Here is a 19,271-nt window from a genome sequence, read left to right as displayed (position 1 = left end):
GACATAGACAAACGTGAGAGTCCAAAGAAGAGCCACCAGTATTATCAGAGTCTTACACAGCAGACCATACGAGGACATGCTGAGGGATCTGGGGCTCTACAGCCTGAAGAAAAGATGTCTGAGAGGTGACCTGGTAGCAGCTTACCGCTACACTGGGAGAGTACATCAAGGACTCGGTGAGCAACTGTTCACCAGGGCACCTGATAGGAAAACTAGGAGTAATGGCCAAAAACTCCTGGAAGACTGATTCAGGCTCAACATTAGAAAAAGCTTATTCATGGTCAGGATGTCCAGACTGTGAAATAAGCTCCTTCCAGAGATGGAGCAATCACATACCCTGGAAATCTTCAAGAAGAGACTGGACAGTCACCTTGCTGGGGTCACCTGACCCCCAGTTTTCTTTCCTGTTTGGTGCAGGGGACTGGACCCAATCATCTTCCAAGGTCCCTTCCGGCCTCACAACCTATGAATCTGTGAATCTCCAAGACAAAGGCTCACAAGACATTTGCTAATGTCTACAGGGAGCTCTGTAAGTTGACTGACAAGCTGATTTTTGATGGTGAAGTCAACACTGTAAACATGCCTGTCCTGGGCCAGTTTCCTCTTTCAGAAGAAGGTGTAGCCTCCACCCTCTTCTCTCAGCTGACCCTTATCCAATCATCTTGTCTCACTCAGAACTGTAATGTCAGTGTAACTCAGTAGTTCCCTAGAGACAATGGCAGTTCTTTTGGTTATTCGTTGCCTTGGTTATCTGTCAAGGTTTGAATGTTCCATATTGTGAAATCATTTTCTTCTTATAATGTTTTCAACCTCAGAGAGTTTGATCCTGCTGAACACAGTTACTAGCCAGGAGCAGATAAGACCACCTAGGTTTAGGACACCTTTACTAGCCCCTTCCCCATGTAGGGCAAGCAGAGGGGATCCTGAACAGGACAGCTCACTCATGGTAGCAGCTGCCAAATCGCACCCCTGTCTCAACCCAGGTGCAAGATGGTCATCAGGCTACCACCACTGCATATAGATTCATGGCTGGACTACTCCTGTCTCCATCAGTACTGGTCCATCACCACAGGGCTTTTGGAGGTTGGTACAGACGAGCATATTGCTTCCTGTGGTAGAAGCCTACACATGACTTTATTTAACATGAGGAAGTTGATGCATGGAAACAGCAACCACGTGATCTTGACATGGTGGAGATCTTGGCCCAGTGGCAAGAGAGAACCCTAGACAGCAGGAGACCTCCATCTGACTGCAGTCTTCTCCCATCTTTACAGCTGTTGAGATTTTGACATCACCTTCCACCTGATCTACCACTGAGGACTTGGAATTGGACTGTGGTTTGTCTGGAACGTCACCTCTGGCCTGTTTGTCATGGGTGACCTTGTCAGGATTGTGGGACTGTGGATAACATAGCTCTGAGCATTGTTAGGATACACAAGCCTCTCCACCACTAGAAGGTCTGAATCCATAGAGAGGTAGGCTGCATAGACACTGAGAATTTAAGTGTCATACTGGGTCAGACCATTCATCCTTCTAGCCCAATATCTTGTCTCTGATAGTTTGAGGGCCAGTCGGTGCTGGCCAATATACTCTGTTCTTTGTGCCCCCTTGGAGCACACATTATTAACTTTCGACTCACACCCTGCTCCCATTTTTTATAATAGTCACTTGCTACACACTTAATGCCCCTCCTCCAGAAACAGGGAGAGGCCTGTAGTTTCTGAGCGGCTGTAGCCCACAGACAAAATCTGTTGTGTAAAAGGGTACATGGCAAGCTTTTAAAGGGTACATAAGGGACTGAAAAACAGAAGAAACAAAATCAAAGAAATAAGAATGCATTCTGCGATCTTACAGGTTACAGTGCAGCTATAGTGACAAAGAGTTTTTTTAACCATAACATGGAATTATAAGTGAACAAAGTAGTGAAGCACATAAAAGTGGGTACATGACTCCCAAAAGATTGAGAACCACTGATATCAACTTTATTAAGCTCTCAGTGCAAGCTCAGTATAGTAGAAGCATATATAACTTCTGTGCAATCCATAAGCTAAGCTGAGCTGTGCACTTGCTTGAATATATCAGCACAGTAAAAAACAGACTGTTAGTCATAAGTCAAACATTAAGGGCACAGAAATCATGGTTTGTAGGCTATCTAAAAAGTACTACAATGCCATTCATTCTCTTTATCAAAATGGATGACAACTCTCTAAAAGGCAGCACTATGGACAAGGATCTCAGAATCTTAGTGGATCACAGACTCGGTATTTTAGTCTGTAGTGTGACACAGCTGCACAAAAGGCAAATGGGGGGTTGTGATGCATCAATAAGAACATTAGGTAAGATATGAGAGGTGACAGCACCTCCTTATTTAGCACTACTTAGGCTTCATTTACAGTATTGTTTGCCATTTTGGGCTTCACATTTTGTTCTGTATAAATATGATCCTGCCTCAAGAAGGGGATAGGTGACTTTTGAAGGTCCCTTCCAGGCCTATTTTTTATGATTCTACTATCTTACAATTTGTGTATGTATGTACTCATGTATGTCCTTTAAAAATCTACTTTTTCTTTATTCTTTTAGGCTTACTGGTAGCTTACTGCCATAGATTTGATATCCAGGTGCAATCCTCCAGAGTCTATTTTGTAGCCTGCACTATAGGTATGTATGATGCTGGTGTTTCTACAAAAGTAAAGCCAGAGTCTCTGTATTAACGTAGCTTGCTTTACACCTGCTTACCTCACCCTCAAAATCAAGCATTGAAACAGTTTTAAAAAAATAAAAACTCTCCACCAGTTTTGAGGCTGGACCACTCAGTCCCAGTTTAACTGCTGTGTTACCACTCTGAGCACCTTTGTTTGTCCCAAGTATAATTATGCTCTTTGCTGTTGTTTTATGCCCTTGCCAGAATTCCCAGGTTGTTTTGCAGGTGATTCATGAATGTTTGGGATACATATGGAGGCTGTAGTCTTTTTATCACTATCCCTAAGCTTGCTTTATTAGCCAGATTTTGGACAGCTCTTAGTTGATTAAGTTGAGTGGCCGGATCCAAATTGGTTTTGTACAAGGGTCCACTTGGGATCTTGGATTACCTAAAAATTAGGCACCTTGCCTGAGGAGCAAAATCCAAAGGGACAGTCAGTAATGAAAGTAGTTGTCTTTGAAGGGTGATCCAGATCATCTAGTCCAAGTGTATCAAACATTTTGGCCCACGGGCCATATCTGGGCCATAGAATTGTGGCATCTGTCCTGGAGGGTCCAGGAGTTGCGGAGTGGGGCAAGATGGTCAACCAAAAGCCAGAGTACAGAGGTCTGTTGGGGACATGTGTCATAACCCCTGCAGTTCTTTGCCTGCTGCAGGCTCTACCCCTGCCGATCCTGCTTCCAATTCCAGGTCTGGCCTCCGAGGAGACCCACAGTCCCCACTCCACCCAAGGGGCTGAGTTTGACATCCCTAACCAAGGCAATAAGCAGGGAGTGCCTGTAGCAAGGAAGTGCTGAACACAGAGGTGTGTCTCAATTCTGCTTCCTGTAGTCACCTCTGATTTCCTAGAGGAGAAGTATTGAACTCATTGGGAGCAGCTTCAGTTCAGACCTAATCACACATCTAGGTCTCCTCCACTTCCAGGGGAGTGCCCTTATCACTGAATTAGAGAGTTGGGTTTGTTCTTTCTTGTTCTCCTGGCTCCATGTATCTTACGCTCTGGATCTCTAGTGGCCTGGTTCCAACAAAAAGAGGGTGCCTTCACTCAAGAGCCTTGGTGATCTGGGCACTTTTCTGAGAATGGGAGATATTGATGTGAAGCCATCAGGCTCTTGGGTAGCCTAGAACCCTGGCCTCCCCCTTCCTGGGCAAGTCATCTAACTGCTAACCTATTGTAAAAAAGTTGAGCTGTTCTACCACCACCAGCCATGCCTGAGAGTAGCTGAGGAAAGCTGCCTAGGTTTAGGGCACCTTTTCTTCTCCCTTTCCCATGTGATGTGAGTAGAGGGGATCCTGAATAAGACTGTTCAGTCACAGTAGCAGCTGCCAAATTGCACCCATGTCTCAACCCAAATGCAAGGCAACCATCAGGCTACAGCTGCTTGCATGTAGATTCATGGCTGGATTAGTTCTTTCTCCATCACGACTGGTCCATCACTGCAGGGCTTTTGGAGGTTGTACAGGAGAGCATGTTGCTTCCTGTAGTAAAAGCCTGAACTCAGTCAAGCCTTTAGGGGTGCTCTGTGGACACCTAATGGCTTGAAACTTCAGTAGAGTTTAGGTATCCCTCAACACCAATCTGGATATTGGCAGAGCTTACAGCAGGTGTGGGCAAAATACAGCCCGCAGGCTGGATCCAGGCCATGCCTGCCCTTATGGTGCTCCACATGGGACTGAGCAGTACCCACTCCCGCCATGGCAGCCCGCACCATGCTCCCGCTGATCCGGGCCCCAACCATCATGCAGCTTCTGGCAGGGCTGTTCCCAGTGTGGCTGAAGCCAGATGCTGCTCTACTCCCATCGCCTCCACAAGGAGCAGCCCAGGTGAAGCTTCCTCCCCGCCCAAAGCAGTGCAGCAGAGGCAGGAGGAGGAGCCGCCACTGGAGGTGAGGTGAGCGGAGCAGCACCTGGCCAGTTGCAGCCATGCTGAGAAGCTGCACACTGGCTGGGGCCTGGACTGGCAGGGCTGTTCTGTTCTCTTCATCTCCAGCTCCAACTGCTGCACTGCTCGGGGTGGGGAGGAGCTTTAGCCAGGTAGCTCCTGCCCAGTGTGTGGAGCCCTGGCTCCAGGTATCAGTTGCCTTCCATCCACTCTACTTGCCCAATACAATGAGCAGCCACCTGGGAGCTGGAGCTCCACATGCTGGGCAGGAGCCACCTGGATAAAGCTTCCCCACACGGCAGGAGCAGGAGAAGCAGCTGCAGCTGCAGCTGGAGGCAAAGGGAGCAGAACAGCTCCACCAGCCTGGGACTGGGTGCAGGCCCTGGCTGGTGAGTACAGCTTCCAGTGGGGCTGTTCCTGGTGTGGCTCCAGCAGGCTGGGTGCTGCACTGCTCCCTTCACTTCCTGGTGACATTGCGAGTCTGGCTGGCTGCAGCCACACTGGGAACAGCCATACCATAAGCTGTGTGCTGGCTGGGGCCTGGGACTGGGGCCAGAGCCGGTGGCTTTGGGCAGGATAACAATACTGGTTGCCCCATGCAGAGCATAAAAGGGGTAGCAGCCAACTGGATGAGCTCTGCTCCATTCACCCCCTGCCTTCCCCCTCCCTCCCCTCACCCTGGCTGGCTTCCAGGCAGCCCTCCCCTCCTCCCCCCATGCATATGCCCCTTTCACCTCCCTCTCCCCATAGGGCAGGGTGTGAGGGGAGTGGATTATGCCTGTCCCAAGCATGGCTCCCCAACCACCCAAAGCCCCATAGGGAGTTTGATGAGTTGTTGCCAGGGGAGGGGGGTGCGGTGCTGACCCAATCTATAACAGTTCAGCAAAACTCCCTGCGTGGCCTTTGGGCCCAACTGCTTGTCCATCCCTGACCTAAAGTAATGCTTCTCAAGCTTTTAGAATCAAGACAGCCCTTGGTAGACTCCAGACACCCCTTGGAAAATGCCAGCTCTTTGCTTTCACTTCTTTTTTTTAACTATGGGAAAATAATAGAGCTATTCTTCTGTTGCGAAGAACTCAGAAAAATCACAAAAGTTCAGATTGTTTTTAACACTATTTTAAATCAACTGGTATGTCTTGTGAATTGTGTATAGGTGTTTGCACACCTAACTGCTGATTTTGTGCAGCACCCTGATAGGCATCACTGGTTTAGAGCAGTGCTTCTTAACCTTTTTTTTAGACTCAAGGTATCTCTCAGAAAATACCAGATCTTACCTTTCAATCTTTTTTTTTTTTTTTTTTACTTTGGAAAAATAGTAGTGACTTTTTTCTGTTGCAAAGAACTCATAAAGATCACAACAGGTCACAGTGTTTTCAAAATTATGGATCCCTATTTGAAATCTCTGGGTTTATCTTGCAAATTATGTTTACATGCCACTGTGCTAACTGTTAGGTGTTAACAGTGTTAGCATTGTATGGCACCTCACACTACCCTTGAAAGGCTCTCAAGATACCCCAAGGTGCTACGGTATCCTGGTTTGAAAATCACTGGCTTAAAAGATATGAGTTTAGTGACCTAAGTCGTTTCTGACCATGTACCACAAGCTTAAGCCAAAACGCATATGGAATTTTTCAGACCAAAATGGGGTATTTAATGATTCTGGTCTTCTAAGTGGTTTTGTGGCCACTGCAGTGAGGTTGATGTGGATTGTTTTTCATGGTTTAGGAGACTAAATTCCATGCAAGACATGTTTAGGCACCAGCAAGGACAGTTTGGATCTGTCCATAAGCAAATTAACTTGGAACTTCCTTCATTTATGGTCTGCTATTAACGGAAGAAAACGTTTCTTCAAGTTTGAGATAAACAACCAGTACAATTGCAAAATGACAAGCAGAAACATCAGAGGGCTTCAATTTCAGAAAAGGCTGTTGGTAATTTTACTACCTCCTAACTGTTTGGCTATATTCAGTGTATTTCACTTAACTGTGTATTAAATATATGGAATTTCTAGAATTTGGAGACTCACATTATGACTGCAACATATGTTCATATTTCTTAAACGTGTAAACCCCTTAAAGTCCATACTTAAGATAGAGAAGTTTGAATATTCTAGCAACTGAAGGCACCAAAAGAGCTTTAAGAAAAACAACTGCCAGAATTGTAAGAATTACAGGTTCCACTGAGTCTCCAATGGTAATTCAGTGGTACTTTACATTCCTGTTATATTTCCATTCAGAAACTTGGATTATTAAACATAACTCTAATTTTGAATTCCTTGATTAAAACTGCAGCATTCTACTCTTAAATCAGCTGTGTAAAATTGCCACAAAAATGTAGTAGTCTAGGTACAAAAATTACTTTCATACTCTTTGTCATATTAATGAAATAAAGTAGATATTACTTCCATTACTTACCTTGCTTTGGTAGAAGTTTACTTAGCTGACTTAATGGTTCAGTAAATGCTATAAAATATTTCTATATAATATTAACTCCAAGTAATGGGAATTTTTGTTGAGGAATTAGATTTATCAGCCTATACCTGGCATATTTGCAGGAACTTGCCCTGAAAGCTTTTGAAGATATTTTATATTCAGTTTAATATTTTCTGCAGTATATTATACCATAAGTAGAAATAAATGATTTAACGAGTTGTAACACATAGCTAGATATTTGTTTAATGGTGTTTCACTAAATAAGCAAAAACTATAACCAAGAATTTCCAAGTTACAAGTAAGTGTGCCAGTTGTAGTAGTCAGACAGTAATGTTATCTGTATTTTGTTTTCATTTCATTAAAAAATACTGTTTTAAATGCCAGTGTTGTGATTATTTTTAGCACTGACGTGATGCATAGATTTTTTTTCAGTTTATTTCACTTGTATTGTTTCAATTATTGAATTCATTACACCACGTATACTAAACAGTAAAAGGAGTTTTATAATATTACTTGACAAATTAATATTAGATGATTTTTCAAGACGACAATATGGCCATTATTGAGCAAAACTGTCTGAATAACTTCATTTTGCATTTTTATCTCCTTTTAGCGTATGGTATTGGCCTTCTGGTGACTTTTGTAGCCTTGGCATTGATGCAGATGGGTCAGCCAGCTCTCCTCTACTTGGTACCCTGTACTCTTATCACTAGCTTTGCTGTTGCTCTTTGGCGAAAGGAGCTTACGATGTTCTGGACAGGCAGCGGCTTTGCGGTGAATACGTTTGATATGACTGTCTTCAAGAATAATAATACTATAAACCTAACTAGAATTAAAGTTGAGTAAAATATTGTAGTACTACCCAACAAAACAAAGATATTTATATTTGAAGTTCCCTTTTTGATCCTAAGTATTATTTTATTTGCTTTAGTAATTGTTGGACATGATCTTGTGATTGTTACTTTAATGTTTGTGGGCAGCAGAACTGACCAATGTGAGACGATAAGTGCCTTCCTAAGCAACCTGATCATTACATAATTTGGGGAGATTATGATGTACATTTTCATTCATAGTTGTTTAATATAACTTCAGATAGTAACTCCCTTAAACTTAGTCATATTTGTAGATCTTCCTTTCATAGCCTAGATCATGTCAGGGTGAGGTGAGAAGCTAGCGTAGCATCTCAAACCATCATCTACGACTGGTCTGTTTTTACTTTTTGTTGTAAATTAAAATGCATCCAGTTTGAGGCAGTCAGTATTGTTTGCTGAAAGAAGAAGACAGTACCCCAAAATAAGGGACAGTTCACTGAATAGGTGTTTAATAAATGGGAGAAAAATTGTTGGTGACTCTGTAGTAGAGATGGTATATGTCCTATTGTGATGTCAGGCAACTTCTTTCAGGAACTGTGAAATATCTTCATATATCATTTCAGTCAAAACACTTGTGTGTTATTTTGGAACTGTAAAATATTTATTCATAATGTGCTGCAATACCAAGTATAATTTGTTGTGCATTCAACACAAAATACTGTCCAGTGAAATTAGGGTTTGGTGAGATCAACAGAGTTTGAAAGGTCACACAAATACAGACATTGTCAAAGCTGTTCTTTTGCTCAAAGTGAATTAAGTTAGTTGTTCATTACTTTTGATAAGCTTTGGTCTTGTCTATAGTTGATAGGATTTCCAATATTGTTATGATGGTGAACTCTCTAAGAGGATATCCCTTAGTTTATGCAGGCCCACAAAGATTTTGCTAGTATATAATACCAGTTTTCTGAAGCTAGCCTGGGCCTTTGCTGGTTTACTTACGTTGTTTTGGTTTATGATTTTTTTCCATACTTCATACCTCTATAGCTATCTAAGCAAAACTTGTTAAGCATAGAGTGGGCCTCAATTTGAAGATTAAGTCACTGAAGAGGGTCCTCCAGTTGGAAAAATATATTAATATCACTGCTGAGCCAGAAGCCACCCTTTAAAAAAAACATTCTTGTGCTTCAGTATTTCATCACCATACAGGGTTTCTACAGAAGTATATAGTGTGGTGTATACTAAGTCCTCCTGGGAATGCAGAGTGTCTAAGAAGTTTGGCACCCCAAAAAACAGTCTGGGTAGGGCCAGTGGAAACTTCCTGCTATGGTAGAATAGTAACAAAGCTAGGTCCCAGACCACTGCAAGAACAGTAGTAAGACTCATACTACTTTATTATAAATAATACTTTTTTATATAAGTTCCTGCACATTATAAAGAGTTGTTTGCACACTGTAAGCCTCATTGAGATGTTACATGTAGTTTTAAAATATGGTCATTTTATTCTGTAGGCAGTTCACAGTGTAAAAATAGACCCTGGCCTATAGTAACAGCTTGAATTTGACTTGATAATGAATATAACTTGACCTGAAGCCTGCAGAAACTTGTCTAGGTAAAATTAAAAAAAATCAAATACTGTATTTACTCAAATATACAATGAGGTATTTTCCCACAAGCAGCATAAGGGAATAAAGCTCCTCATCTTATATTTTCACACACAGTGAAGCAGGGAGCAGGCAGCTGCTGTGGCTCTGACTCTCGCCCTGAGCCCAGGTTGGGGCCAGTGTCAGACCCACAGCAGCCTCCTTTCTTTACTCCTGTTTCCCCTCTGCAGTCCGTTCCACTAGTGATCCAATGACAAGCCATTGACCATTTCTGTATTTTAGATCTTCAAATCTATAATGAGAATAAAAACTCATAATAGAGATTTTTAAGTTCAGTTACTATTAAACTACTTTGAGATCCCCCAAAAAGTATCAGTCATTATTTATCATTAATGAACAATGGAATTTATCACTATCAAGAAAGAAATGGCAGAACTCCAAAACATTTTTCCACCTAAGAAGGAAGCGACACATGGACAAAAACAGTAGTTATATGAATCATAGGGCTGGAACGGACCTCTGTAGGTCACCTAGTCCAACCCCTCTACCTGAGGCAGGATCATCCCTATCCAATCCAATCTATACAAACCCATTTTCTACTCTATTAACAAAACTACACAGTCAACCTTGACACAAGCACAAGGCATAATACCCTAATCTGCCACAGGTAAAGCAGGGGGACCGTGGTGGCCAATATCTTGCTGGTTCAAAAGTTGTTAAAATACTCTTGAGAGATCCAAGAAAGAGAGCCATGTCTCCTGCTACAGAGGATGGCAGCCCCCTCTCCCCAGTCTATACCAATCTAACCATGGGGTGAAATTATTTCCTGACCCTGAAAATGGCACTCGATCTGAGCCTAAGCATAGATGCAAGACCTAGCCAGGAACCTCCAGGTTTAAGTCCCAGCAGAAGTGTTCGCACACCTTCCTCAAAATCCCCAGCTCTGGCTGCAGCCAACACACACTACTTCTGAAGAAGGCTTAAAGAAGACATCAGGAGTCTCTGGGGCTGAGGCTGGGACAGATGGGCCAAGCCAGACTGGACTGCCACCCACAATTGCCACCCCACTTTGCCACGCTGGCCTGTGTCAGCACCCTCCTTCCCACAATGCCGTGCACATCAGCACTTCTCCCTCCCTCCCCCCCTCACTGGATCAGCACCCATACTTAAGTGGCCGTCCATAATTGCCCACCCCTGGTCAAGAGCCTACTGAATTGTGCTCCCATCCTCCAGTACATTCCTGGTCCTTCCTGATTTTATGGCATTTGCAAATTTGCTCAAGAAGCTTTATATGCCAGCATCCAAATCATTAATAAACACATTGAACAGTACCAGGCCTGGGACAGACGCCTGTGGGACTCCACTCAAAACATACCTTTCCAATAGGAATCCATTTATAAATACCTTTTGCTTGCAGCTACTGAGCCACCTGTTTATCCATCCCATAGTAGTTTAGTTTAGGCCATATTTCTCCAAAGGCTGAGATCAAGTTTGACACAATTTGTTCTTAGTAAATCTGTGATGGTTGCTTGTGATCAGCCTTTCCTCGTCCAGATGCTTGCAAGGGAACTTCCTTAGGAGATGCTGCAGTAACTTCCCAGGTATTCAGGTGAGGCAAACCAGTGTGTTGTTCCCCAGGTCATGCCTTCTTTAAAGAGGGACACTACAATGGCCCTTTTCCAGTCCTCTGGTACCTTGCCCATCTCCCATGACTTTGAAAATATTATTGCCAATGGCTCCAAGATCATCTCTACCAGTTTCTTCAGTACCTGGTTTGAAGTTTATCAGGCCCTGCTGATTTGAATTCATTCAGACCCATCAAAAGCTCTCTGACTGTCTAATATTAAATTGTACTGATAATTAGGTGTTCTCATTCAACTGTTACATCTGTCTCTGCAAATCTGTTGCAACTTCCATGCTGTTTTGTTCAGGATTAAAGTTTGCAGTTTGGCTTGCAGCTTTAGGAGTGTGCACACTTAGCAACTTCATTACAACTGTTGATGCATGCTCATGAGTGCCAATTCTCTATTCCTTTTTAAAAGTTAAATGTATGCCTGTCACTTCCCAAATCATTTAGAAATAATGAACCCTTTAAGCTTTAAGTTCTAAGACTTCAAGCATTTTATGAGACTGCTGTGGACATTTTGCTTTTGTGAATCAGTGGGACCTATCCCAAAAGTAAATCTTTTGGGGTTTGAAGTTACTGCAATTGTAGCCCTCTTGTTAGCCTTTAGCTAACGTTATTTTTAACTCTACCACCCAGTTAGCATGTAATTAATATTGGACACTCAAGCAGTAGACAGATGAAACAATTTTACTACTTTAAACTGGTGAGAAAGACATAGCACTTGTGAGTGCATCAAATGATCCATTTTATGTTTTGTGCATCCATTTGCATCCTGCATAAGTGAACTTAAATCAGGGCACCTTATTCCAGAATGAAACCACTCTTAAATTACTGTAATTGGATATCCATTACCTGTATCATAGAGTGGACATATGGACCAATTATTACAAATCACTTTAAAACTCAATACATTTCCCCTATGTTTTCAATCAATATAATTGTTTGGTCAGTCTGCACCCTCAGTATGATGGCTGGTTTCCTGTAGAAACTAGTATGTTTTGATCAGTCACTGCTAATGTTGCCCTTAGTAGGAGTAGTAGCTCTTTCTTCTCACTTCCCATCATTCTAAAAAAAACAATTTTCTTTTACAGAAAGACCTACCTCATCCTCCTTTGGTGTTGGCTCCCGTCAGCTGTCCTGAACCCCCCAAAGATGTAAATGCACCAGCATCTCAACAAGAAGCAGAACAAATGACCAACCCCACACTTCATGCAAAGGAGCAAAGTAATGCTACCCTGAGTGTAGAGGAGGCCCAGAACCCCTCCCCAAATACCGGGGAGCTGACTGGTCCCAGCACACAACTAGAACAACCAAAAAATTCCAGCTCACATATAGAAGAATCAGCTAATCAAAACAAGGACAACTGTGAAAACAGAAGTGTCAAAGTAGAAAAGAACCAGTTGGACTAGAGGATGTAATAGGAAACACTCTTTCCCCTCCCCCAATTTTTCTGCATAAAACCAGTAAGTAATTAGACTGGTTCAGTAGTGGTCATACTCGCTGAAGAACCTCACTGGGAATCTGATCATCAAATTCAAGAATACTCTGCCTCCAACTTCAGATACAGCTGTGCACTTCAAACACCTTTCTGAAATATGGTGCTTTACCAAGGTTCTGATGTATGAATTTTAGTGATCATTTTATTAGTGGATGCCTTTTACCTGTTCCTATTTCATTATACCGGGATAACAGTAAGAACTTTTATGTATATGGCACTCTGCGCTTATGTGGCTGTGGTGCTGCTTTAACATAGTGTAGGTTAATAAGGAAGAAAAGCATTGGACAAATCTGCTACAATGCAATGCTGAGAGGAAATAGAGTAGTTTTAGCACTTTCCCTTCTGAGACTATTTTCTACTTGTAAAAGCCATTGATGCAAGTGAATGGTTTAGTATAAACTTATGCTCCAGCAGTGCTAAGAACTGGCTAAATTACAAGCCTTCTGAAAGGATTTATATTACCACGGTCATTAAATTCATCTCTTAACTTTTTGTTTGTTTGTTTTACTCCTAGGTATTGGGTTGGATTATAGTCTAGCTCAGCGGTGCTCACATTGTTGACCCCATGGACCAGATGAATGGCATGGAGCCAGTCCATGGACCGGGGTTGGGTTTGCACCACCTCCATGCACTGGGACCAGGCTCTGGGGCCTGTGCCACCCCGACCAGGCTGTAGCCCTATCCCAGTGTACAGGGGGCAGCACAGGGCCTGATCCAGCCTGTGGGCCATCCAGCTGATACTGGGCTCTGTGCCACCATAGCCCAGCCCCCATACACCAGTGTCAGGCCCTGTACCACACTGGACACGCGATCCAGCGCACAGGGCTCCCCACAGGATCCGGTTGGGAGCCCCGCAGGCTGAATTACAAAGTGCTGGATCCGGCCCATGGCCTGGGGATTGAGCACCCTTGATCTAGATTAAAAAGTAGGATGAATGGCTCTAGCAGAAGCATCATAAGCATTCCTATGAATTCTATGGCTGTCTTTGAAAAAGTATTGGTTCATTTGACTTTCCAGAGTCTGACACAATAGATACACTCATTATGTATGCTGGTTTAAAAAGAGAGCCCCCTATTTGTCACACAGATCAGGAAATAATATTAATTAGTGGTTACAGAATTGTCTCTTGGGAAGTTTTAAAGACAAACTGATATGAGAAATTCAGCTATTTTTTTTGAGCCTCTACTTACACTTGTTATGAATATAGGTTTGATTTCTAATGTTAAAGAAAATAGTTTGATGTTCTCTTTTTCAAAGGAGCATGTGTGGTTTAACAGTTAGTTTGTTTGTATATATTGCTTGGATTTAAGAATTAGTTACAATTTTGTAACTGGTCATCCAGCTCAAGCCATATTTTGTCTTTATCCCAGGTATGACCCAAGTGTCATCTGCAAGGTTCTAAAATGAGGCAGTGACCATCTTGACTTGTCCTTGTGCTGGAGAGTGAAGGTCCTACCTTGCAATGTCAGGGTTGCATCTCCAGAATGAAGATGAGGGAAACTACAGTGTGTTCAGTTTTAACATAATTAGGCACAGTTGGTCTTAGCGAGTTGCCAGTATAGCTTGAAATATCCCAAATGTGGACATTTCTTAATTTCTGATTCATTTCCTTAGATATTAATAGTGCATGTGTAGAGGGACAGTTTAGTCAGATTAACATTAGTTTCTATAAAATCAATTTTGCTTGAGAGAGTACTGAATCAAGGAAATTTAATTTATTTTAAGACATTAAATTCTGTTTTGAACTTTATACATTCCAGTCCATTAAAAACAATATCCTGAAAACAGAATGTGATTCGCTAACTCAAGTGGCAAAAGGCATCCCTCTGCCACTCATAAATACTACCCTTCTGAGCAAAGGTACCTTGCACAGCAGTGTGGCACTTTGAAGAGTATAATCTCAGTATTAATGTACAGAGCAATGCATTTACATTAAGAAGCTTCCACTGGCTTGTTGGGTCAAATTCTGAAAGACTTTCCTTCAGTATCTGACTGAGCTCTATCTCCTTGAAACTTAAATTTTAAAATTTGTTCTTATTTCTACTAGGAAATTACAGAAATTGGTACATTAGAAGGAAAAAAACCTATTTCTTTCATATGTTGTTCATAATACAAATGAAATAAAAGAATCCATAACATTAAAGCTCATTTGTAATAGACATTATCAAGTCATATTTATTGTGTAGTCTTGGCTAGCCTGCTTAGAAAAGATAATTTTACCCTTGCTTTTGAGAATTATCGCCTCAACTGTGTGTGCACTCCATCTCCTATAAAGACCTGAAGTGAGAACATTTGATGCTTTTAGCATACTAAAATACAATATTTCTGGTTCTAGAATGTGAACTAAAGTTATGAGTCCCATTCATTGGTGATTACAATATTGTATAAATCAAATTTCTCTAATACATTGGTTTTCAACCTTTTTTTCATTTGCTGACCCCTAAAAAATTTTCACTAGATATGCTGAGCCCTTTGGAAATTTTGAATTGAGGTGCAGACCCATTTAAATTGTAAGTGTAGGTAGTCACATACTTTTGATTGATCATAATTATCTTTCCCTTACATATAATGTGGGGACCCCCAGGGGTCCAAAGACCACAGGTTGAAAACCATTTCTCTAATATATCTGTTTGGCCTCTGAACCCATGTAGTGCTGTAACAATCTTTGCCATTAGAGCCAAGGCTGCATTTTCTATTTTATTTCCTAAACAAAAAAACTCCTTGATGGGTTTGTCCCTTAAAATTCACTATTGGAAAGAGGTAAGAGTCTCAAAAGTATGATTTCTTATATAACAGCAATGTTGTCAGTCTAACAGCTAACTATTATTGAAAGGTACCTTTTAGAAGTTGCATTGAGGTGAGTGATTAAGGAAGGGCGGTTAATGCCTGAAAGCTTGTTTAACCTCTCCCCCATCTGGTCCAGTAAAAGATACTACAAAAATCCTTGCCTCATACATTTCCTGGAACATCACAGCTACAACAGTCTGTCCCCTCTACTTATATTGGTTATAATGTTTATATCCTTTACGTAGCTCATTTTCTGTTAAGCAGCTATAAAAATCTGCTTAAAGAAAATTAAGAAATCAAAGAATTTACTTCCACATATTTGTATGTTTGCAGTTAAAAACACTTGTTTTCATTGCACAAGCTTTTATTGATCTTTACTCCTTTAGGATCACTGGCACAAGGAGAAAGGAAGAGACTTCTTACTGGCTCTGGTATCACTATGTTGCAATTAATACCCCAAATTCTATGTTCAGTTCCACTATGTAAATTTTCATTAAAATATTTTTAAGTAAAATGTTTCAGTATTAATAGGAACATCTATATCCTGCTTCTAAAGATGGCAGTAGAAATAAGCCACAAACCTTCACAAAAGGAGGAATTTAAACTTGTGAAACCACTAACATTGACTTAGTTAGGGGTGGCTCCAGATGGAGTGCAGTGGCCCTTTCTGATCAGTCCTCAAGAACAGCAGCTAAGACATTGTTAAGTTCCCCCAGGCAGATGAGAATTCCACATCCTCTTCCCCTCCATGCCCAAATGAATGCCCCCTTTCTTTCCCCCTACCCCTGTCATTGCCACTGTCCCCACTGACCCAGGAGTTGAGAAGAATGCCAGAACCCTTCTGCCCACTCCAGCCAGGCAGTGCAGGGGCCAGGCTAAGCCCAGGACAGCAGCAGCAGCTAACATTTTCCCTTCCCTGCCTAGTCCCCCAAGGTATTTCCCACCAGCACAGGGAGAAGGAACCTATCTGCCACCACCGCTGTCCTAGGCCAAGCCCAGCCCCTGCACAGCCTGGCTGGAGCTGCCCAGAAGGGGCTCTGAAGCTTCTGTCACTCCACAGGACAGTGGGGAGAGTAGCAGCAGGCAAGTGGGGGAGGAAAGAAGATGAGGGGCATGGAACAGGCCTCTGACCTGCTTCAGAGAGTTTAAAAAAAAAAAAAAAAAGTCCCTGTCTGCTGTTCCTGTAGTACTCTGTCCGCCCTGGTGCACGGAACTGGAAAGAGGTTGGGAGTTGGGGGATGTAGCCACCCCTGTAGCACCAAACTCTGCCTTGACAAAATCCTGGATATGCTTCTGCTTACAGTTAACTTGTGATCAATGAAGTCCCCAACCTGTAAAAGAAAAAATTAGAAGTTTTCATTCACTTTTCCCTGCATCCTTCCTACTAAGATTATGAATGGCATTTTAAAAATTAGATGACCTTTGGCTCTATTTTTCTTCCTCCTCTGCCTTAACCATCTCTGATTTCTTGTTATAGCTGATTTTGACATCTCAGCTAAACATTCCTTTTCTTTAGATTTTGCAGATTTTCTTAGGGTACAATATCCCTCTTTTTCCCTCACGTTCAAACTGTCATGCTTTTCTCAGAAGTGCTTGTTGTCATGATAAAGATTTGTTTTTGCACCCACGGTATGTAAGATTCAGATCACAGAGCTCCATTGTAATGATGGTAGTATCTGTTCTTTCTAAGTGTCTTGGAAGGGAATAGTATCCGGAAGATGGCAGAAAGGGCTCCAGTGATAATACTTCCGTTCCACATTACCAAGACAGTAGGAGGCAGAGCTCTGAGGATGTGGCTACATTCACTAGGCAACTAATAGGAAGACGATGAATGTGTTTGTAATTTTAATTTCTCTCTTTTACTGTCCTAGACGCTTTCATTGGCTTCTATAAAAACATAACACAGAATCGTGTTCTTGATTTGTTTTTCACTCTTTCATGTAGGGGCTGAAATGGAGTTGCTGCCAGAAACTCTTTCTATATGAAAATACCTAATATTTTTTGATATGTGAGTTTGTTCTTTCCTCCTTTCAGCTCCTTTTCCATCCAGGAAGAGCACGCACCAACTGCAGAAACTTCCTTAGCCTGACGAAGGGTTTTTAAACCCAAAAGCTTGTAAAACAGTTTTTTCCAACTATTTAAGTTGATCTAATAAAAGATATCAAGTTCACCCAAAGAACCTTGTCTGCCTTGATCTTTAAAAGGCAGGCACGGTTCTTTGGGTAGATGTGATATCTTTTATTAGACTGACTAAAAGGTTGGAAAAAAGTTCTTTGCAAGGTTTCAGGCACAAAGACCCTTCGTCAGGCATAGGGAAACTCTTGGTGTTATATGTTCTCCAAGATAGAAAAGAAGCAAATTTACAAGCATGTCTGTGAAAATGCAAATCCCCAGATCAGTGGTTCTCAGCCTTATGAAAATCGAGGCATATAAAGCCTTGGGATATAAAGCTACAGTAACTATATATATTTTAATCAATTTTATTAATGACCAGGAAACAAAACTGAATGTATTTGCTACTGTTTTCCATCATTTATAATATTATTATTTCAGTATCATTGTTATTAAAGTAAATGGTTAGGCAGTTAACATGAACCTGACAGAAATGTTTTACTCCAAGTTTTGACTGCTACTGTGATGCATGCTAAGGGGGGCCAACCTGCAGCATGGGCACCACAAGGGGCACAGGCAGCCTCTGGGTTTAGCACATAGCATATTGGGGTGGGAAGAACAGGTAGAATAGCAGCAGATGTGGCAGGGAGCATAGGGATGGAAGCAGAAAGCAGAGCAGCAAATTGGGCAGAGAGTCCATGGCTAGGAATAGAAAGTAGAGCAGCAGGTTGGACAGAAGTGGATCAGAATGGCACTTAGGGAGAGTGGAGGACTAATTTGTGGCACATCTGCCAAATGTTTGTCCCTCACCTGTGCATGCAATTTTAAGACTTTAACATTCTAAGTTTAATTTTCAAATACTCTAATGATGACTATGATATACATTGTCAAATCTTTTTTGTTTAAATTGAAGATCTAGGATGGATGTCATCTTAGGTTAACTAATTTATGAAGTATATTACAGGAGTGCCTTGAAGATCCTATTCAGAATCAGGACTCCATTATGCTGGGTGCTGTAAAACAACAGCCAATCTTTTGGCATAGTTTCTATTTCTAATACATCTTTTCTTAGTTCTTGTTAAATATAATTGTCTGACTTATGCCCTCATTTTTATATTTGTGTGTGAGATTAATTTTTTACCTTGTTTTTCAGTGGAAGCTCATGTTTTATGGACATGTCTTGCTTACAGCTTGTAATAATTTGTATTCTTTCTAAGATCCCTATTTTTTCCATTTTACAATGAACAAACCTGGCGATAGAACAATAAAGGAAAGTCTGTTAATACTAGTTTTACTGGAAAAGCTTCAGTCTAAAAAATCTTCACTCTTGGAATCACAGAGAAGTAGGGCTGGAAGGGACCTCCAGAGGTCATCTAGTCAAACCCCAGCCTGAGGCAGAATCATCCCCATCCAAACCATCCTATACAAACTAGGGCTGTGCAGAGCTTCAGTCACTGATCCGATTCAGAGGAAATTCGGCCCGATTCAGGAAAACCATTAATCTCTCCAAATCAAATCGCAAGCCTCCGATTCAATATAGAGAGATTTGACGATTCAGACATAGACACAGCTTTGTATGTTTTTTCTACATAACTCAAGGTACCAGGTGGCTCGTAGGCCTGTGCAAAGCAGCTTGTATTTGCTTCAAATTTGGATTTGAATCACTTTTCCAATTCAGTTCGGCTGCTGACGAATTTTCAAATCACCCAGGCCAGGCCCATCCCCTGCCCGCTCTCCCAGCCCAGCAATGGCTGCCCTGCCCACCCCAGCTCCAGGCTTTTTGGGAAAAAAAAACCCCAGACTGCCGATAATCTCAATT

The 19,271-nt window shown here is 41.8% G+C and overlaps 1 protein-coding gene across 1 annotated transcript in view; it reads left to right on the top strand.

Moving 5' to 3' along the window:
• SPPL2B (signal peptide peptidase like 2B) overlaps nt 1-13,040 on the top strand; it is a 46,379-nt gene extending 33,339 nt beyond the window's left edge. Inside the window, exons 9-11 of the mRNA XM_019550666.1 lie at nt 2,581-2,658; nt 7,629-7,852; nt 12,147-13,040. Coding sequence (XP_019406211.1) covers nt 2,581-2,658; nt 7,629-7,852; nt 12,147-12,464 — 620 coding nt within the window. The 3' untranslated portion in view covers nt 12,465-13,040. The remainder of the gene's footprint in view (nt 1-2,580; nt 2,659-7,628; nt 7,853-12,146) is intronic.
• Nucleotides 13,041-19,271: the final 6,231 nt, after the last annotated feature.

Source organism: Crocodylus porosus, unplaced genomic scaffold (genome assembly GCF_001723895.1).
Source record: "Crocodylus porosus isolate Cpor-Errol unplaced genomic scaffold, CroPor_comp1, whole genome shotgun sequence".
NCBI classification, from domain to species: Eukaryota; Metazoa; Chordata; order Crocodylia; family Crocodylidae; genus Crocodylus; species Crocodylus porosus.
The sequence above is the reverse complement of the archived record's forward strand: the minus strand, read 5'-3'. Positions and strand labels throughout refer to the sequence as shown.